At 41.2% G+C, this 22,907-nt stretch overlaps 1 protein-coding gene across 6 annotated transcripts in view; it reads left to right on the top strand.

Moving 5' to 3' along the window:
* The window catches only part of MYO1C (myosin IC), a 352,367-nt gene that overhangs the window by 115,171 nt on the left and 214,289 nt on the right, over positions 1–22,907 (top strand). Inside the window, exon 1 of one of the 6 annotated variants that reach the window (XM_077480548.1) lies at positions 4,156–4,575. The exons of 3 other annotated variants lie outside the window; for them this stretch is intronic. In XM_077480548.1, coding sequence (XP_077336674.1) covers positions 4,558–4,575 — 18 coding nt within the window. In that variant the 5' untranslated portion in view covers positions 4,156–4,557. Of the gene's footprint in view, positions 1–4,155; positions 4,598–11,289; positions 11,483–22,907 lie in introns of those variants that run through there. 2 more of the 6 variants (XM_077480550.1, XM_077480546.1) reach the window with 2 other exon arrangements.

The following is a 22,907-nucleotide window of genomic DNA, read 5'->3' as shown; positions in this document are numbered from 1 at the left end:
TCAAAATTGTCGCTCTATTTTTGTTTATAGCGCAAAAAATAAAAACCGCAGGGGTGATCAAGTACCACCAAAAGAAAGGTCTATTTGTGGAAAAAAAAAACGTCAATTTTGTTTGGGAGCCACGTCACATGACCACGCAATTGTCAGTTAAAGCGACACAGTGCCGAATCGCAAAAAGTGGTCTGGTCTTTGGCCAGCAAAATGGTCCGGGGCTAAAGTGCTTAAAATCATTTTTGTTTGCTTGAAAATTACTTAGAACCCCTCAAGTATTATATGTATTTTTTTAGTAGAGACCCTAGAGAATAAAATGGTAGTTATTGCAATATTTATGTCACACTGTATTTGCACAACAGTCATTCAAATGCAATTTATTTTGAAAAAATTACTTTAATAAATTAAAAAAAGTCTCTAAGGTCAATTTTTTTTTTTTGTATAATGTGAAAGATTTTACGTTACGAGAATCATGAGAGAATTTTGATCTTTTATTCTAAGCAAGATCATCGTGATTCTCATTTTGGCCAGAATCGTGCAGCTCTAGTATTTAGCAGTCTTAGAACATGGAAATGCAATTATTTTCATAAATATGTGTGCTGTGGGACACTTTAATGCTTCTGAGATTAATATAGGCAATAGAATACTATTTTGATGGATACTTTAAGCAGGGTGGGAAATGAATGAAACTCTGGGCACAAAATATATTTAACTAGTTCTAGTCTTGGCCAATTCTGACATTCCTCTTACATTTATAAATCATTATTTTTTTGCTAGAAAATTACTTAATCTACCAATCAGAACAAAATTGTGGGTTTTACATGTTTTTATGCCACACAATTTTTTGGAGAAAAAATACACTTTAACCACCTGAGCACCTTTCCTGACCAGGTATTTTTTTGGCGATATGGCATTGTGTGGTTTTTAACAGACAGTTTGCGTGGTTGTGTGACACTGTACCCATAATCCCTGTATATTGTTGGTGATTGAATATAAAAAAATTGCATTGATCAGCCATAGCTTTATGACCAATGACTTTGGTGGGGGGGGGGACAAAACAATGTTTTTATAGCATATAAAATTGTGACACAAGTTATATTGCAATTGAATGTTAATAAAAATTACCTTTCCTTTTCAATCTGTGGCTCTAATTTTTTTATAAATGCAATATGGCTACCTGGAAGTGTTTGTCACACAGAATGTGTACAGAACTCCCTCCAGAAACATCATTTCTTTCTTGTGTGATTGTTTCACTGAGTTTCCCAGAAGTTTGCAGTAAGGCTAGGTTCACACTATTGCGATGCGGGAACGCCGCGAATCCGCGGCGTTTTCCCGCATCGCATACCTCCCGCCGGCAGTTCACACTGCCCTATGCGGACGGCTGGGGGTGTCAATGTTATGTTAATGACACCCCCAGATCCGTCGGCATATCGCAGTGCGATCTGCCGACTCGCACAGGAATCGGATCGCATGGTGTGAACCCCCATGCGATCCGATTCCGTTGCGGACCCAAAAAAGGGTCCTGTGCGAGTTTGCTGCGGGACAGCTGCGAGTTCAGCCATACTATCTGTATGGCTGAACTCGCAGTGCTACGGAGATCGGATGTGATTTGCTGTGCGAATCACATCCGGATCTCCCCCCGCAGCAGTGTGAACCCAGCCTAAGATACAAGTCAGATATTAGGCATCCCCTACAACAAAGATGTCATTTTTGGTGAGCTGCTTCCAGTAGGAAATCACATCTAAAGGGATGCGGGCCCAGCAGCTTTCCTCATTGGAGCCCTGTAGGCGAGCAGCTGATTGAGAATTATGAAACCACTCCCATTAGATACTTACCACATGGATTTCTTTAGAATAACAAAAGGTAGGAGTCTGCTACAAAGCTTTTTAAAATCCTTGATCCAAACACTGCTAAACTCGCCTAAACTGCTTTGAAAAAAATGCAGCTCAGGTGGGTTTAAGGCCCCATTGACACTTGTGTGACTTCAAAATTGTGCCATTTCCATTGCAACCTTACAGTGAGACTTTGGACTAGTGCAGCTGTAATGCGACTTTGGCTTTAACCATATGCTATAAAGTTGCACACAAGTCACCTGTATATCGTGTTTGTGCGACTTTTGTGACTTTTGAGGGTTTACTTTGAATTCTATGGCCCTCAAGTCGCATGAAAGTCAGACCAAAGTAGTGTAGGAGCTACTTTAAAGTCGCTGTGACTTTTAAGATACACAGACGTGAATGGTTCTTATTGGGAAACATGAGGTGCGACTTTGGAGTCCCGCATGTCTCATGACAAGTCACACAAGTGTGAATAGGGCCTAAAATGCAGATTTTTCTCCTGTCAGGATAAACGGCGTTTACAAGAAACCAGTGTGCATGAGCTCCACTTTTGTAAGATATAAACTGTGGGTACTTTATTTTGAATTTGGCACAGGTGTTGCTCCACAGTGTAGAAGTGTGGAGCAAATTACAACGCACGCACAAGTTGCTGTCAGAACAAAAACTGTTGCAGATGTTTGTTAGGCGTAACAAACAATTTTTAGGAAAAAGTGATGCATCAGCTTTACTGAATTCCCCCCCTAAAGCTTGTAGCCGTTATTAAAAGAAGTAAACCCTGATGGGTTTACTTCCCCTTTCATTCCCTGCAAAGGCAAAGCATAATGGACTACTATGCATCGCATAGTAGTCCATTATGTGTCACTTACCTGACACAGAAGCCAGCGAAGTCACCGCTGTCCCCTGTAGTCCGGCACATCTATCTTCTCAGTGGGGTCTCGCAGCTCTGCCGCTGTCATTCGGGGAAGCCACGATGACGTCACTCCCGCGCATGCGCACGGGAGCCGACACGCGCGGCATTTTCTTAATCGACGATGCCGTGCTCAGTGCGCCTGCGCGCCGCTGACAGCGGTTCCTGTCTTCGGGCAAATATCTCCTAAACCGTATAGGTTTAGCCTTAATCTAGGCTTACCTGTAGGTCAAAGTGGTTTGTAAGGGTTTACAACCACTTTAAAGCGGAGTTCTACACATTTTATAATCTCCACACCCATGAGTTCCTGATCACTTCCTGTATTCTCATTGCCTTTTTTTTTTTTTCTTTTCGAGCAGTGTAAATACCATTTTTTTTTATGGGTTGTAATCCCCCCCGCTTTAGTCAAGACCTCGTCATGTCGTGGTGGTACTTCATGTCCGCCCGGCAATTGGCTCCTGGGCTATGATTGCCATCAATCCCAGGAGTCAAGGCACCGCTGCTTGTAGCGCTGCACTTTGTTTATGCGCATGCGTGAGATGAGGAGGGGCATGCTGTGTAGCCAGCAACACCGTATCCCAGAACAAGATACCAGTGGGCTTCAGCTGGCCACACTGAAAATGAGAATTATGTGTCACTTACCTGACACAGGAGCCAGCAATGTCACCGCTGTCCCCTGTAGTCCGGAGTATCCATCTTCTTCTGGGTATCGCTGCTCTGGCCATTCACAGCACCGGAGCAGCGATGACGTCACTCCCGCGCATGCGCACGGGAGCCACCAGTAACGGCGATAGTGCTCCTGCGTGCCGCTGTCTATGGCGCATGCGCCGTAGACAGCTGTCACTATCTTTTAGTAAATATCTCCTAAACGTGTAGGTTTAGGAGATATTTCTTGGACCTTAATCTAGGCTTACCTGTAGGTCAAAGTGGTTTGTAAGGGTTTACAACCACTTTAAATGCCTCTGTACACCTTATTGCCAGCCCCCTTGGAATGTGCGAAGCTTTGGCAGTTGGGCAATTTAAACTTTAACTTTTTGCATTCTTTCAGAATATTCCGATGTAAATATTTGAAACAATTCTATTTTTTTTTTTCAGTTAGATTTTTGCCCAACCATTTAGAGTACTCATTTAGATGAGGGGAATTTGGCATTTGCACAAGGAATGTTTTGTGTACAGAAGTTTTCCTTTGTTTCTCTTTACACCTGACTTCTTCACCTACATGTTTTTTCTGGGATGTGCTGTGTACTCTGAAGTAGTTTACAGCAAAGAGAAATGTGCAGCAGCACGCTGGAACTGGTGGAGTGAGAGGCCACCAATCACAAGCTCTCATTCCCTGCCTTGTGTGTTGTGTTTATTAGGTTTGGGCTGCAGCCCAGGATTCCCAGCCCTTTTTTTTTTTTTTTTTAATTCCTCCTTTTCATTCCTGTCTTTCTCCGCCAGTGACGCCTGAACTTGGTCTGGAAGCACATTTTAGCTCTAATTTTTTTCCCCTCTGGGAATTGGGGGGAAAAAAAAGCCTGTATAATGCTTCTTGTATGTGCTCTTTTCACATAACCATCAGGCAGGACGGCAGTTTTGCTTTGGATTGTGCTTCTGTAGAAATGCAGTAAAACTGTTTATTTTTTTGTGGATACAGAAAGCTGGATGACTGAAGAATGTTTTTCTCCTTATTTAAGTCTGAATTGTAACTTCTGGTTGTACTGATGCAGTATTACAGGATTTGACGAAGTGAACGTTTTACCTGGGAACTGGGCTGCTGGCTGCAGCGCTTCAGAGCTTTTTTTTTTTTTTTTTTTTCCTTGGCATTGGAGTCCCTGACTAACCATGAAGTACAGAGCAGCGGTAAGCTTCTTGCTGGGTTCAGGTGGGAAACTTCTATATTTTTGCAGTTGACTAATTTATCAATGTTTAATTTCCAATAACTTTAAGTATTTCAGAGGTGAGACAAAAGCCAACATCAGAACATATGGCAAAGGAGAGGGAGCAAAAAAGGGTGTGTTCTAGATGTATACAGGAATACAAAGTTGATTTATCAGTGTTTGGGGTGGCTGAGTACTATGTGCCTATATAGACACAGGCTTTATATGGCCAACTTAAACTCAGTTTCCATAATTGTATATGCTTTTTATTTTTTGCTCTAGCGCAGTGGCTCCCAACCTCAAAGTACCCCCAAAATGTCATGTTTTCAGGATTTCCTTCCCCTTGCTAAGGTGCTTTTAAGTCCGTGTCGGTGGCTTGGTATGTATGACCTGTTGGAGATACTCAAGGACTGAGGTTGGGAGTCGCGATCTATCGCAACCCTCAAACCATTTTTTGAACAGACACTAAAATAAGACCGTTTAAGATGACTAGCAAGCAGATCCGTATAGCTTGAGAAACCACACAGTTGGAATGTTTGTTTTTGCAAATGTTGTTTTATCAGCAGCTCTGAGAAAGAATAGAGGGCCTGCAGGATAGACACTGTATGGCACCGTCCTCAAGTACCCCCAACGGGCCATATTTTCAGGTTTTCTTTTACTTTGCACAGCTGCTTCAAAACAACATCAATGACGTGATACTGATTTAGAGCTATTTTATCTAAGGGAAGTTCTCAAAACATGCCCTGTTGTGGGTACTTGAGGACTGAGGTTGAGAACCACTGGTGTATGATTAGAAAGTGTGGAGAATCTTCTATACCAAAGGGCCAGTTTACTGTCCTTCAAACTTTAGGGGGCCAGACTGTGGCTATTGGGAGTAGAAATGGTCCCGACGTTGGTAGGAAAAACATAATGCCCCATAGTTTTTCAGTGGGAGTAATGGTGCACCATCTTTGGTGTCATTGGGATAAATTGTGCCCCATCATAGGTGTCATTGGGAGGCATCATGCCCCATATTAGATGTCATTGGAAGGAATTGTGCCCTAATGTTGGTATCATTGGGAAGAATTGTTCCCCCATTGTTGGTAACAGAAAATAGTGCCCCAAAGGACCAGATAAAGATAAGCAAAGGGCCACATCTGGCCCCCGGGCCGCAGTTTGAAGCCCCAAGTACACATCTTGCTTCTAACTTATTTTGCTATCCTTTTATTCCCTGGAAGTATAATAAAAAAAAGACCCGCTGCTTCCCAGGAAAGAATAGCCTTGAAACCCTTTAATTCATCCAGCCCCATCATGTACTAAACTCTTTGGCTTTGTAGAATTGAAGGTATGGCAGAATCCTTTGGAACCCCATTCCTATTCACTTATCTGTGCAAGAAGGGCAAACGTGAATTAGAATTTCAGTATTCAGATACCTTTTTATTGTGTGTGTTATTTTAACTACCATGCAAATGTTGCAAGTTCCCCTTAAAGTGCTACTAAACCCCGGACACTGTATTCACTATATCTGGCCTCCCACAGTACACAGAACATGGAAATGCAATTATTTTAGTAACTATAAACTGCTAAATACCTTTTCACATCAGTAGTACATAGCAGTCTTCTACAACTTTTAACCAGTGCCTGGCCGGACACTGATAAATGTCACGAGGATTTTTCAGATTGTCCTATGAGGACCCCTGACCCTCTGTCTGGACAGTGCTGATTGGCCCTCTAGCAATACACACCAAACGGAGCATGTGCAGCCTGACGCCATTGACTGTGTTATCAGGAAATGATCAGGGGACAGTGGAAGGAGGGGAGGATCTATGCATACAGGCTCAAACAGCCTTTTTACACAATACACATGATTAACCCATTAGGTTAAACATTGCAAATAGCCAGCATGATTTACTGCTTATGCAGACTTATTTTACTGTAGTGTGTTTAGTAACACTTTTAGCATTTGCTCAGTTTGTATTCTTTTCTATGCTTATAAAATTTAGTTATGATACCAAGTACTTTGTGCAATTACTGGGTTTATTAGGGAACTGCAAAATTGCCATCCGTAATGATCAAAATAAAATCCTAGCTTGACTGAGAGTAGAGCAAATAAATATAAGTCGTTATAGTTTTCTGCCCTGTGCTTATTCTCTCTGGCCACTTAATGTATTGGTTGGTATGACCAGCTTAACTAGGGCTTCCTTTACAAATATGCAGTATTGTATTTATCATTGTAGGGTATGCAAGTTGGAAGGCTCTATCCTTGGTAATTTTCTTCCCAGTACAGATATGCATGCCATGTTTCCCTTTTGCTGTATACAGTACATTGGTATTTTTTAAATATTACAAAATTGGAACCTGTGAATTGCATGTGATTGCTGGGCATCTTGGGAAACTAGATTAGCTCCATCCTCTGTAGAGGTAAGGGTCTCCCATCCTCTGTAGAGGTAAGGGTCTCCCATCCTCTGTAGAGGTAAGGGTCTCCCATCCTCTGTAGAGGTAAGGGTCTCCCATCCTCTGTAGAGGTAAGGGTCTCCCATCCTCTGTAGAGGTAAGGGTCTCCCATCCTCTGTAGAGGTAAGGGTCTCCCATCCTCTGTAGAGGTAAGGGTCTCCCATCCTCTGTAGAGGTAAGGGTCCCCCATCCTCTGTAGAGGTAAGGGTCCCCCATGCATACTGGGGCTTCTTCTCTGTTCTGTCCAGTTTGTATGTAGAGTTTGTATCTCGCTTTGTGCATGTATCTTGTATAACTGTTGGATGTCTTGTTTTTTTCTTTTACCTTGTCGCTACCTTCCCCCTTTTTAATCCATTTTCCACATTTCTTTGGGTGGCTTCCCATTAATTTAGGCTCAGTGCCTGTTAAGCTTTTTGGATTCCTTGGAATTGTGGTAGTCTCTCATATCGTATTTATATTTAGACCCACAGTGTTTTTCTGTCCTCTGAGATGGCCAAATTTTTAGACTTTCATCCAAAATCCTGTTAAATTTGTCTTTTTTTTTTTTTTTTTAAATATTGCTTCGGGTGTAGTAAAAAATGGGATGATATGAAAAACGGAGCTCTTTCCTGTAATAACCAAACAGAACCTTGTTCCAGTTGGCATTAGCTGAATAGTAGCATCTTTATTTAAGCAGCAGATAGTTTTGCCTATTAGCGTTTCGTCTCTACAGTCTTTGGTGCAGTTTTTACATAGGACATTATCTTCATGGACTTTGTAGGTTCTCACTGTACCAAAGTTTCCTTCAAGTGGTCCAGCTTCCTCCCAAAGATGTACTGTCTCTGTGAGGAATAATTGAATACCTGTGTGCATTACAGTTTGATGGACCTGTAGAGGTAGACCTTTTTTTTTTCTTTAAATCGAATTCCTGCACTTAAAAAGTTTACGAGTAATATACAATTTGCAGATTTTTAACAAAGACTTTTTGGTGGTTATTGCATCTCTGCACCTCTGCTTTTGGCCATGAGTCTTTTTAGTGGGTGTGTGTGTTAAAATGAAGAAGATTGAGAGGGTTTTAGCATTTTACTTAGTGATTGTAAGCAGTCACCTTATAAAACAACCCATTCAGTTTTTAAAATGGATATGAAATGCAAAACCTTTTTGTATAGATTTAAACACCCTTAATAACCAGAATAATTTTCAGCTTTCGGTGCTCCCATTTTGAATGACAATTACTCAGTCATGCAACACTGTACCCATATGAAAATGTTGTCCCTTTTTTTTTTTTTCTCACACAAATAGAGCTTTCTTTTGGTGGTATTTAATCACCGCTGGGTATTTTTTTTTTTTTTTTTGTGCTATAAAAGAAAAAAGACCGAAAAATTCTGTAAAAAATAAAAATAAAATTTTCTTTGTTTCTGTTATAAAATTTAGCAGAGTAGTAATTTTTCTTCATAAATTTTTGCCAAAATTTATACTACTACATATCTTTGGTAAAAATAAGTACAAATTGGTGGATATTATTTGGTCTTTGTGAAAGTTATAGAGTCCACAAGCTATGGTGCCAATATCTGAAAATTGATCACACCCGAAGGACTTACGGCCTATCTCATTTCTTGAGACCCTAACATGCCAGAAAAGTACAAATACTCCCCAAATGACCCCTTTTTGGAAAGAAGACATTCCAAGGTATTTAGTAAGAGGCATGGTGAGGTTTTTGAAGTTGTAATTTTTTCCCACAATTCTTTGCAAAATCAAGATTTTTTTTTTCCTTTATTTTTTTCACAAAATTGTCATTTTATCAGGTTATTTCTCTCACGCAGCATATGCATACCATAAATTACACCCCAAAACACATTCTGCTATTACTCCCGAGTATAGCGATACCACATGTGTGAGACTTTTACACAGCGTGGCCACATACAGAGGCCCAACATGCAGGGAGCGCCATCAAGCGTTCTGGAGCACCCAGGACAATTCTGACATTTCTCTCCTACATGTAAAAATCATCATTTATTTGCTAGAAAATTACATAGAACCCCAAAAAATGTATATATGTTTTTTTTTTTTTTTTTAGCAAAGACCCTAGAGAATACAATGGTGGTCGTTGCCACTTTTTATCACGCACAGTATTTGCGCAGCAATTTTTCTAACGCGTTTAAAAAAAAAAAAGTTTTGTGCTTAAAAAAAAAACAAAAAAAACCCATTAAAGTTAGCCCAATGTTTTTGCATTGTGAAAGATGAAGTTACGCTAAGTAAATGGATACCCAACATGTCACCCTTCAAAATTGATTGCACACGCTCGTGGAATGGCGCAAAATGTCGCTATTTAAAAATCCCCATAGGCGACGCTTTACATTTTTTTTTTTTTTTTTTTTTTTTTTTTTTTTACTGGTTACTTGTTTTGAGTTACAGAGGTGGTCTATGGCCAAAATGATTGCTCTCGCTCTAACGTTCGCAGCGATACCTCACATGTGTGGTTTGACCACCGTTCTCATATGTGGGAGGGACTTAAGTATGCATTCGCTTCTGCATGCGAGCACATGGGGACAGGGTCGCTTTTACATTTTTTTTTTTTTTTTTTTTTTTCTTTTTTATTGTTCATTTTATTTTATTTTAGTTTGACATTTTTTCCCCCCAAAAATAATTTTTTTTGATCACTTTGATTCCTATTACAAGGAATGTAAACATCCTTTGTAATAGGAATAGGCATGACAGATCCTCTTTACAGTGAGATATGGGGTCAATAAGACCCCACATCTCACCTCTAGGCTGGGAATCCTGAAATAAAAAAATAAATAAAAAAAATGGCAGGGTATGGCAGAGTATTGGCAGGGTATTGGGTATTGCAGAGTATTGGAAGGGAATTGAGGGGTTAAATTCGGTGAGCAGCGATGTGGGCACTGCAGATGCAGCTCATAGCGCTGCTGACATCGATCTCTTCCCCCTCCGCTGTACCGATCGGTACAGAGAGGGGAGGGAGGAACCGGCGTCATAACATGTTTACAAGTAATCGCTCCGTCATTTGTCGAAGAGCGGCCGTTTACCGTGATCCGTGATAGCCTCCCCTATTTGTTTTAATAAATGTTCATGCTTTCTGTTCTAGCTGCATACGAGCTGGAGGGAGGGGAAGCAGCACACAATCATCCCAGTAAATGGCTGTGCATCGGGTGGGCTGTCCAGGACAAGTCCGATCATTGGAGGAGAGCCAGTTTCCAGCATAGCTACAAAACTGACCATGGTGTGCTCTCCTGGTAGTGTGGTCAGTTTTTAATGGGAAAGCAAGAGGACTGGCAGTAATGCCAGGGATTTCACATAAAGGTAGTACAAAAAGAACAGAATACTTTCTTATACAAGTACATTGTGCAGCAGGCACATATCAGAAATATAAAGTGTTGGGGTATAGTGTGGACTTTGTATCAACAAAATCAAAAATGTATTACAAATTGTTTGAAATATCTTGTTCAGGTACCGGTATAGTCCATTCTCTCCTCCTTCCCCCTTTTTTTGCTTATGCTATTTAGGATGAGGTACCCCCTTAGCTTTTTTCATATATTTTGTATATCCTCCTGCTGTCAGTCAAATCCTGTGAGGAGGAGTAGAGGCCAAGCCACGCTGTGTGTCTATGGATGCACAGAGCCTGGCTTGGAAGTGTGCCCCCATAATACACAACTTGCTATGGGCTGGAAGAGGACGAGTGACTAGCGGTTGACTCCAGAAAAGGAGGTAAGGGGCCCTGCTGTGCGATACCCTTGCACAGAGCAGGTAAGAATAAAATTTTGCATGTAGCCAAAAAAAACACTGAAAAGACTTGCTATTAAGCAACTGAACCATACATAGAATAGGCATGCAGTATTACAGTCATTTAAGTCAGACTAGCAGCCTTTTAATGCTGATGGTCTGTATAATATATAACCACTGTATATACATAATACAAAATGCTGTATAGCAACTTAATCCTTTTTATTTATTCAAAGCTATTTTGCCTGCTCTAAAAGGTCCCTTTTAACGGCTTGCTTTTAAGGCGACATTGATTTGTTTCGCTGCATATGCTTTGTCACCTCTTTAAGACAGCTTTTCACCTTGTTACAACATGTAGTCCTAGAAGTGCACAGGATATTAAAAGCAAGATGACTTAAGGCAGTGTTTCTGATGAAAGAGCGGTGCTTCCCTTGGGATGGATGAGATCTCTCTGGTCTGTTGTTAGTCTCCTGAGGAAATGTAACAACCTTTTGGAAATCTTGTTCTGCTCAGAGGACGGTTATCAACAGAAGGAAAGGTTAGTCTTTTAAGGCATGGATGCCAAAGGATTTTGGTCACTGGTGCGGGAAAAAAAAGCCAACTTGATTCCAAAAGGTTACCACCTCTCTCAACATGAGGACATGTCTTCATCATCTCCTACTTCTGAGGATGAGGATGAACCTGCAGGTTGTTCATCAGCTACTCAGATACAAGTCATTGTCACAGTGGAACCAGAGGTAAAGTTTTACAACTAAAAAGATAAGAGAATCTCTACATATAGCATTGGCTTATTGTATTGATTACTGCAGGCAGTTTGCTTCTTGCAACGATATAGGTGTACATAGAAAGCTGGTTTGTTGACGGTTGCCAATATTTGGTCATGTTGAAAAGACCTGTAAGACTTGATTAACCAGGGTCCTAAAATATAATTGTAGATCAGTTGGTTATGCCAAGGTAGTAGTAAGCGGTAAGTGCTTTTATTTGCCCCTTACTGTGCGAGAACTACTGTTCCATAGCTGTGACTGGTAGAAACAAATTATAATGGTAGATAATACTGTGGTGTTGTAATTTGTGAACAGTACTTTGTATCATGTTAGCCAGTAGACAAAGCATTTCCAGTAGAAGAGACAAACCTTTTCTCCATGAGCAGGCATGTTACTGTTCCAGCACAAGGGAGGGCCATCACTGCGTAATGCATTATTGTGCTTCTGAGTGCCCGCCCATAGCAAGCTGTGTACTGTGGGGGCACTTGTGTGGGCACACTTCCAAGCCAGGCTGCGTGCATCCATAGACAGGTGATCAGTGACGGTTGTGGACCAAAGAGAGCTATTGTGCAGGAAGATGACTGTGCTAAGGCCATTAGATTGGAAGCTCCTTCAACCGTAGGGACAAATGGGAATAGTTCAGTTGTCTTAAACTAGCAATGTATAGGTGTGTAAAACAAATCTATAAATTAATTAAAATAAGAACTTTTTGTGACGTTTTGTTTGTTTTGGATGGCACAGTCCATAGCATTACCTTTTTAAACTGTACCTGCATTGAAGAGGATTGTAATCCACCACTGCAGTACACTAGTAGGCGCCTTCTGGTGTTAGCATGCTGCTTCAGCTTTTTGCTGTGCTGCCCCAAGAACCCTGAAACCTAGGGTAATGTTATGCAGGTACTATCTTTATTTTGTATGTCTATTTGGTTGGCCCACTCCTGCATCATGTGCATTGCTATTATTCCACCACTGTAATGGGTGGCCTAACTGACCTTTTTAGGGTGCAAGGGGTCAATGGACAAAAAGCGTCTACTTTCTAGCTGAAGTCAGCCTTTGCACAACAGATTACCTTATGTTGGCTGTATGAATTTAATATAAACCCTTGGATTCCAGAATTTAAAAAAAATGTTAAGTTTAGTATTGCATGGACAAGTGTGAAGGGTGTAAAGCTGGCCATACACATGTAGATTTCTTACGTTCAGCCTGTGGGCTAAATGAAAAATCGGATTCCTTCATCTATTCTAATAGATTAATCCCTCCTGCTGGGATATTCTATTCCTGACATTCTGCAGCGCCAACTGTCAGAATACCCGATCTGTGCCTGCATGTTCAGTTGACAAGCTCCTTCAACAAAAGTCGATTTAGCTTTGTCAAATGGAGTCATCCCGACAGAACCATATGCTGCTCAAACTTCAGACCAGCTTAAATCCTAAGTATTATGTGGGTATAGTTGATGAACAAATGATCAATTAATGATTTAGTGGTGTCTGCAAGACATTAGACTTGCAATCAAGGTGATGACTCAAGGGGAATTTTCTAGTATACTCCCCATGGAAATCCATGATGGGAAAACTGTCGTATAGTTTAGAACATATGATTTGTGTAGTACAAATGGTGATCTGACACATGGGAAGAATGTGTATTTTTGCTTTTGACTAAGAAGTATGTACTGTGTGTAAGGGTTGCAGGTTTTCAGAAAGCAAGTTTATTGTGCCATCATCATCATTTGTGCCAAATAGTTTTCTTCTATTATAATTTAAACTTGTTGGAAGCTCTATAGTAGGGTGGACAAATTTCCAGAGCCAGACAGTGCACCTAAAACAAAACATCTGATGTCTGTTGACTTGTTATTGGGATGGGATAATGTTTTGTGGTTCCATCCTTAAACTTAATTTACACCCTGCCTTCATTTACTGCGGGTGCGGAAAAATGCAAAATCATGCTGCGATTTTTGCCACGTTTTCCTGTGTCCGACAATCAAAACATTCCTATCCCTGAACCTGATTCTTTCATTCAGGAGAGGGAGGTTGAAGCTCGCCTAACTGCATCAGCTCATAAACTCTGCTAAAAGTCTGTGTTCATTGAAACAAGCTTTTATGGAGTTGAGTTTAGGAGCTTTGGAAAAAAGACACTAAAAGGAGCTGCCAGTGTACATGAGGTCTTAGAGGGATTTCTAGCTTGTACAACATCTTTAACTCCAAAATACCGGTACCTACTTGTAATCTATAGACTATGTAATTTAAACTGGAAACTGAAACAACATATTACACACCAGTAAATGTAAAGAGGAAAGGATTGTCACTACTCCCAACCTGCCCAGGTGAATAAATGATAAAGAGCTGCCTCATCCTATGTCTCCCCCAAACACACACTGATGCATTTCACCCCACCAGCCACGGGTAATCATAGAGCAGGATGAAAGCTTTTATACAATCAAACAGGTCGCATAGTACATACCAGGTTGGTGTTGATCTGTCTCCAGCTGTCAATTAGTCCCTTTAGAGAATCAAATTAAAGAATGGGATTTTTAAGGTACGTATTATATCTGTTAAAATCATTTTCTCAAAGTACAAAAAAGCGAACTTGCATTGCTTTTGATATTATTATTATTATTATTTTTTTTTTTTTGTCGTCATAGAATATCATATTAACATTATAACTCCTAGTCTTAAACCACGATCCTATCAATATAATATCACAAACAACATTATTTTATCTGTTCTTGATTTTATTCAAACCATCAGATAGGAATATGGGATGTGATGGGAAAATGCAGCACAACTCAGCAGTTTACTTTAGGTGGTAATAGGAACTTGATCTAAAATATAATTACATCTTATCACACATAGAACACCTGATATCCATATAAGAACCTATTCAGCAATGCAACTTGCATTGTGCAACACATGTGGTGATCAATCCAATCTATAAAATCATAACCATCCTATATGGCCAGGAGGGCTGCAGGGCATCATAAAGGGACACGATTTATATGTCTAAAAATATTTTAGTGCAAAAAAAAATTGGCACATTTTGGAATTTGGATTCCCAGTGTTAGTCTTTTCCTCCCTGTTGGGATAACTTTTCCCCAAAGGTGAGAATATCCAGTAGTACCCAAGTTTTTCCTTTTTGTTACATGTGTAAAAAGACATATAGACTAGAAGTATTCTCTTTTGATAAATTGCGCTCTAACAAATCCTTTTCCACAGCAGTTTCTTTTCATTCAACTCAGCGGGCTGAACGAAAAAAAGAGGCACAAGCTGTACTTGCTGTACAATGTTGGTACAAATATTAAATTAACCACTTCAGCCCCGAAAGATATTGCCCCCTTCCTGACCAGAGCACTTTTTACAATTTGGCACTGCGTCACTTTAACTGACAATTGTGCTGTACCCAAACTAAATATTCCCCCACAAATAGCCTTCTTTTGGTGGTGGTTGATCACCTATTTTTTGTTTATAGGCCAAAAGAGGGTCAGTTTTGAAAAAATATTTTTTCTTTAATAAATATCTAATTTTTTTTATTTTATTTTTTAAAACAACCTTTCATCAGTAGATAATAATAATTTTCTACATATTTTTGGTAAACAAAATCGCAATAACCGTATATTGATAGGTTTGCGCTAAAGTTATAGCATCTACAAACTATGGGAAAGATTTATGGCATTTTTTTTTTCTTTTACTAGTAATGGCGGTGATCTGCGATTCTTCTTTTTTTTTTTTTTTTTTTTTTTTTTCTTTTAGTGGTATTGCGATGGACAGATCAGGCAAATGACACGTTTTTGGGACCATTGACATTATACAGCGATCAGTGCTATAAATATGCACTGATTATTGTATAAATGTCACTGCAAGGGAAGGGGTTAACATTAGGGGGTTATCAAGGGCTTAAATGCGTGTTCCCTCAGTGTGTTCTAAATGTATGGGGATGGGGCTGACTAGGGGAGGAGATATATTGTTCCTACTTGTTCCCTGACAGAACAGGGAAACTCAAATCCCCGTGCTGGCTCTCGTGCACATGATAACGCATGGCCGTCGGCGATCGCAACCGCCGGCCACGCATCGGGTCCCCCACTGTGTAAAGATGCACGCACCCTCTGGCGGCTCTTAAAGGGAATGCAGGGGTGCCATTCTGCCCCGTAAAGACGTGAGCCGGTCGGGAACCGGTTAACAGGTCCAATTTGCAACCTCAGTACAACCAAAAAGGAGATAGTATGTGACTGGACAAAACTACACAGCTTGTTCACTAATGGAAGGAGTCTGGTGGACAAGATGGGTGAACTTGAGCTGCTGCTGTTTGAGGAGGATTTCGATTTTGTGGGAATTTCGGAGACTTGGTTCAACAGCTCTTATGATTGGCTGGCAGCCATTCAAGGGTATTTCCTATATTGCAGCGAAGGAGAGGGTTAAAAAAGGGGGAGGGGTATACATATATCAAGAATAATGTACAAGTGAATGTGAGGGACGATGTCACTAATGGAGCAAGGGAGGAGGTAGAGCTTCAAAGGGAGGAAACTATGGGGGATGTAATACTGGGAGTATGCTATAGGCCCCTTAACCAGAGGGAAGAGGGGGAAGTGGATCTCTTATCACAGTTTGGAATGGCGGCAAGGAGAGGATTTGTCATTATGATAGGGAATTTTAATTATCCACACATAGACTGGGTGGAAGACTGCACATTAGTCTAAGGCTCACCAATTCCTAAATGTCTTGCAGGACAATTTCATGGGTCAGATGGTAAATGCACCAACAAGAAAAAATGCATTACTAGACCTACTGATTACTAACAAATACAGACCTGATCACAGATGTAGAAATATGGGGCAATTTAGGAAATGGTGACCACAGATTAATTTCAGCATAAATTGCACAAATAGGAAACACAAGGGTAATACAAAGACACTGAATTTCAAGAGCCAACTTACCTAAACTACGCTCCTTGCTAGAAGATATTGGGGCGGCACAGTGGTGTAGTGGTTAGCACTCTCACTGAGCAGTAAGAAGGGTCGCTGGTTTGAATCCCAACCATGACACTACCTGCCTGGAGTTTGCATGTTCTCCCTGTGCCTGCGTGGGTTTCCTCCAGGTACTCTGGTTTCCTCCCACAATCCAAAGACATGCAGGTAAGTTAATTGTCTTCTGTCCAAAATTGGCCCTAGTATATGAATGGGGACCTAGGATTGTGGGCTCCTTGAGGGTAGGGACCTATGTGAGTGTACAATCTACAGGGATAGGGACAATTGTAGACACTTACTCAGGTTGAACTAGATGGACTGGTGTCTTTATTCAACCTTACTAACTATGAAACTATATTAAATAGGATAACATCCTAGGAAAATGAACACAGAGGAAAAATGGGTATGATTTAAGAGAAAATTAAATAACGGTATTGGCCAGTGCATCCCAATGGGAAATACATTTCGGAGAGCTAACAAAAGTCCTGGGTGGGGCTTAACTCCAATGTAAAAATGCATGTAAAAGCAAAAGAAAAGGCCTTCAAAAAAATACAAGGCTGAGTGGTCATCATCGGCATTCCAACTTTACAAAGAATGCAATAAGAAATTTAATGATGCAATCAGGATGGCTATGATAGAACATGAAAGGCACATAGCGGAGGAGAGTGTAAAAAAAAAAAAAAAAAATTCTTTAGGTGTATATATAAATAGTAATAGAGAAGGTCAGAACATATCGGCCCCATAAAGAATGACGGTGAAGGGAATCTGGTTACAAAAGATGGAGAGATGGCAAAGGTTTTGAATTTATACTTCTCGGCCTTCACAAGGGAAACGGGGGCGGGGGGGTCTCCATAACCAAGACTACATGGGTTAACCTCATGACAAGCCACAGGGGGGCACCCTCGTGGCTAACAGAGGATAACATTAGAAATATACTGGAAATACTTCACAAATAAGTCACCAGGACCAGATGGCTTGCACCCGAGGGTCCTTGAGGAAATCGGTCAAGTGATTGCCAGACCATTGTTCCTAATTTTTAGGAGAAGTCTGACGGGAATTCTACCAGCTTATTGGCGAAAAGCCAATATAGCACCATTATTCCAGGGAACTACAGACCAGCTGGCTTAACTTTAATAGTTTGCAAGCTCTTGGAGGGGATAATAAGGGACTATATACAAGATTTTAGTAATAAAAAACTATTGTTGGCTGTAATCTGCATGGATTCGTGAAAAATCGATCTTGCCAAACCAATCTTTTAACCTTCTATGAGGAAGTGAGCTGCCATCTAGATAAAGGAAGGCCTGTAGATGTGGTGTATCTGGATTTTGCAAGGGCATTCGATACAGTTCCCCATAAACATTAATGTCTACAAACTAAGGTCTGTCGGCATAGACCATAGGGTGAGTACATTGATTGAAAACTGGCTACGGGGGCTAGTCCAGAGGGTGGTGAAAAATGGGGAGTACTCAGACTGGTCCGGTGTGGTAAGCGGGGTTCCCCAGGGTTCTGTCCTGGGACCAATTTTATTTAATTTATTCATAAATGATTTGGAGGATGAGATAAACGGCTCAATCTCAATGTTTGCGGAAGATACGAAGCTAAGCAGGGCAAAAACTTCTACGCAGGACACTAGAGGTCGGCCGATATATCGGCCGATATTTGGGCCGATATTTGGGCATTTTTGATCGGCATCGGCTGACAATTATCTAAATTAGGCCGACATTTATTTAACACTGACATTTAACACATTTATTTAACACTGACCGCCGTTCCTCCTCCCTTCTCCATGCTCGGTAAACTGACACGTAACTGAGAGGAGAGAGGATCTGTCAGAATTAAGGTTGTCGGGGGTGGGCAGGACCCAGCAGCTATCAAACACCAGCCAATGGGATGGGATCTGGGCGAGATGCTACACACATGTGGCCCTGCCCCTTTTCTTAAGCAGCCGAATCATTGGCTGGTGTTTGATAGCTGCTGGGTCTCGCCCACCCCCAACATTAAGCTCAATTCTGACAGCTCCTCTCTGTTACTTGTCAGTGTTACACTCGGCTCAGTGTGAAACCTGCCAGTGCCACCTGCCAGTGCCACCACCAATCGGTGCCACCTGCCACTGCCAACCAGTGCCACCTGCCACTGCCAACCAGTGCCATCTATACTGAGGACATAGTGTGTGGTAGAGTGACAGGAGCAAGCAGGGAGCAGTGGAGTGGTGGTGGTGTTGTGTTTTTTTTTTTTTTTTTTATCGGCCACAAAAATCGGCATCATATATCGGCCGCTCCAATTTCTAAATATCGGCATCGGCCAGAGAAAAACCCATATTGGTCAACCTCTAGTGGAAACCTTGCAAGAAGATCTAAACAAATAAATTAATAGGGTGGGCAACTACATGGCAAATGGGGATTAATGTAAAAAAAGGTAAAATAATGCATTTGGGTGCCAATAATATGAATGCAATATACTCTAGGGGGAGAACCTCTAGGGGAATCTAGGATAGAAATGGACCTGGGGGTCCGAATAGATGACAGGCTCAGCAATGGCATGCAAAGCCAACAGAATATTGGCATGCATTAAAAAGGGGATGCATTTCATAGACAAAACGTTAATATTCCCACTATACAAGACTGGTCTGGCCACATCTCAATTATGCCGTCCAGTTCTGGGAACCAGTCCTCAGATGTGCTGGAACTGGAAAGGGTCCAGAGAAGGGCAACAAAGATAATAAACGGACTGGAGGATCTCCGTTATGAGGAAATACTGCAAGCATTGAACTTGTCCCCTCTGAAGCGTCTCTTCTTCAGAGAGAATATGATTTCAATGTACAAATACCGTACTGGTGACCCCACAATAGGGATAAAACTATTCTGCGCAAGGGAATTTAAAATAGAATCGGTTTAACCTTAAACTGCGTAGTGTCCTTTACTGTAAGAGTGGTAAGGATGTGGAATTCTCTTTTACAAGCAGTGGTTTCAGCGAGGAGCATCAATGATTTTAAAAAACTATTAGGCACCTAAACGACCACAACATACAGGGATGTACACTGTAAATATAACATAAAAGAGCACACACAGGCTGCACTGTTTTTTTTTTTTTTTTTTGCCTTACCACTATGTAACTATGCAAGTCGATGAATTTCCCACTGAGATTTTCTATTCTGACAGGACTGCGCGCAGATTCTGATCAGCTGCTGGTTATCTAGCATGTCCGTTCGACGGAAGCTGGACAGGCTGCTGTAAACACTGGCTGAATGCTGATAATTGGCCAGTGTATACCAGCCTCAAGTCAGATATTTGCCAAAGGATTGTAAATACTCTCCTTTACCCAATGAAGTCAACAGCCTCAGATGATGCACAGGGATGAAACAAATCTTTGTGCATAAGTTTTACATGTATATCTGCGGTCTGTCTCTTTCTACACATTGGAAAGTGCAGATTGTGTTAGAAATCTTGTTTCCTCATTCAGCAGTGGGTGTGGAGTCTGGGCTTACATTGTGTGAGAGCTGATTGGGGAAGAGGGACACACCCCTACTCATAGACAGAGGAACAAAGGAACTTGCAGAGCTGTAGTCTGAATAGACAAGCTCCCTGCTGATCTACCTCTAAGCTCCCTCCCCGACACAAATTTTCAGCTGATTTTTCTCGCGTGTGGGAGAGATTGTCAGAAGTGACTCTGCTGATAAGAGGAATGGAGCAGCAGAAAAGACATGACACATGAGCTTTGGAGAGATATAAGTAAGCACTACAGATATGTGCCTAGGTCAAATTTCATGAATGGGGTTTACAACCACTTTAAGTGTGTGTTTATTTTTTCGATTCGCAAAATGAGAAGTAAATGAACATAAGAAAAAATCAAATCAATATTTGGCGTTACCACCCTTTGCTTTCAAAACTGCATGAATTCTTCTAGGTACACTTGTTGAAGAAACTCAGCAAGTAGGTTGTTCCAAACTTCTTGAAGAACTAACCACAGATATTCTGAGGATGTAGGCTGCCTCAAATTCTTCTGTCTTCCCATGTAATCCCAGACAGATTCGATGTGGAGATCCTGATTCTGTGGCTTTCTGCCCGTGCTTTTTCCATGAAGACCACTTATAGCCAGACTTCTTTGGACAGTAGATGGTTGTACCTGGATCTCACTGGTTTCCGCCAATTCTTTGCTGATGGCACTGCTGGACATTTTCTGATGTTTAAGGGAAGAAAGATGTGGCTGTCTTTTGCTGCATTTAAAGAGGAAGTAAACCCTGATGGGTTTACTTCCTCTTTCATTCCCTGCAAAGGTAAAGCATAATGGACTACTATGCATCGCATAGTAGTCCATTATGTGTCACTTACCTGACACAGGAGCCAGCTGTCACCGCTGTCCCCTGTAGTACGGCGCATCTATCTTCTCGGTGGGTCTCGCCGCTCCACCGCTGTCATTCGGCGAAGCCGCGATGACGTCACTCCCGCGCATGCGCACAGGAGCCGCCACTCGCGGCATATCGCCGTTGACCGCGGTGCGCTCAGTGCGCGCTGCTGTCTACGGCGCACGTGCTGTAGACAGCGGTGCCTGTCTTTCAGCAAATATCTCCTAAACCGTGTAGGTTTAGGAGATATTTCTTGGATCTACAGGTAAGCCTTAATCTAGGCTTACCTGTAGGTCAAATTTGGTTGTAAGGGTTTACAACCACTTTAAGGTTCCATGGCTGAACCACTGCATCTACCCATTTCTTTGTGGTTCTTCAAAAAAAAAACTTGAATAGCATATCTTGAAACCCCATTCTGCTTTACAATCTTCAACAACCACACCTTTTAGTAGCAGTGTTTGGATTTTCCTCACCCATTTTAGGGCCCTTTGACATTGATGTTTTTCCTGTGTTTTTTTTACCTTACAGGAAAAATGTTTTTTCCTTTTTTAAATCCTATGGAACTTTTCCACATCACTGCGCAGTAGGTGCGTTGCATTTTTGAAATGTGCTGCATCTTTCGTCTAGTTTTGAAAGCTGGACCAAAAACGCAGCTTCCTATTGAAATGGATGGTAATCGCTGTAAAAATGCAACTCTGGTATGCCTTTTTGCAGTAATTTGGATGAGTCACATGTCCAACAGCTGCAGGTGGCCCAAAAACACATCTGAAACACAGCAAAATTTTTCTACAGAGCAGTGTGAAAGGGGCCTAATGTCTCCTACACAGCGGTTTCAGAGCCTCTTCACACTGAGCCAAAGGCAGCATCAGCGGTAACCCCTGCTAGCTGCGGTGCCCATTCATTTCAATGGGCAGGGATGGTTTAGGAGAGGTGTATACACACTTTTAAAGGACTTTTAACATCCTGCCAGTGCAGCGCCCCAGTGATGGCACTCGGGCTTTCACATTGGGGTGGCAGGGGAGGCGCTTTACAGGTGCTATTTTTAGCCCTTTAGCACCTGAAAAATGCCTCGGTGAGTAAGGGGTCTCAGTTATGCGTTTCAACCTACAGATGAAATTGATGATCATTAGTACCTGTTTGGTATAATTGGTTAATCATACACCTGGCTCTAATCCACAAATTTCTTGACTTTGTGCAAGTGTACCTAGAAGAATTGATGCGGATTCGAAGCCAAAGCTTAGTCGCATCACACATTGATTTGTATTTTTCTTCTGTTGCTCACTTTGCATTTTGTAAATTGATTTAAAACATTTTTTGGAAAGATTTCTTATTTTACAGCATTTCTTCACACCTGCCTAAAATTTTTGCACCACACTGTACATATTCTAGTAACTTACCACAAATCTTTTCCAAAGCACAGGTATCAGGCACTGTTGTTTTATCTTCATGGGTCAGCGTTTGTTTCTAAAAGTATAAAGATACAACAATCACAGCAAAGATTTATGATGTGGGTGGGTAGCAGATGGGTTTGTCAATGAATGAAGGTTTACATAATGTAAATGATCTTCATTCCTAAGGCTCCATGCACAATGGCATAAAAAAAAGTTGCTTCTACAGGAGTTTAGTGTTCTGCCTGTAGAAGCAACTCAATGTTATCCTATGTGTCCATGCACATTAGGACGTTAAGAGGCATATTTTGAGTTTAAAGTTTACAGGCAGAAAAAAAAAACACCTGGTTAGCGTTTGGAGCTTGGAGGCAGAATTTTTTTTTTTTAACTCTTCCAAACTTTGTACACAAAATGCTCTATATGAGCGTTTTTACTCCCTAGAGAACAGCCATTTTTAAGCCCAGTGTTTGTTGGAACCTTAGACTGCATAGTGTCCTGTTTCTGCTACAAACCATGTGTTGCAACTACTCACTCTACAGTCTACACTAAGGTGCTGTAATAGCGTGGTTAGCAAAAATGCATTTGATTGTCATGAAGCATGTTTGAACATTTTAGTGCTTTAGTAGTAGTAGTGAGAGAATAACTTCCCCAGTGAGCTGGGAAAGACCTTGCAAGTGCTGGTGGTTAGGACTTGCAGTGATCTCACAAGATTCTG

This window comes from Lithobates pipiens, unplaced genomic scaffold (assembly GCF_037356315.1).
Source record: "Lithobates pipiens isolate NorthernLeopardFrog02 unplaced genomic scaffold, aLitPip1_a1.2 Scaffold_16, whole genome shotgun sequence".
Taxonomy (NCBI): domain Eukaryota; kingdom Metazoa; phylum Chordata; class Amphibia; order Anura; family Ranidae; genus Lithobates; species Lithobates pipiens.
The sequence above is the reverse complement of the archived record's forward strand: the minus strand, read 5'-3'. Positions and strand labels throughout refer to the sequence as shown.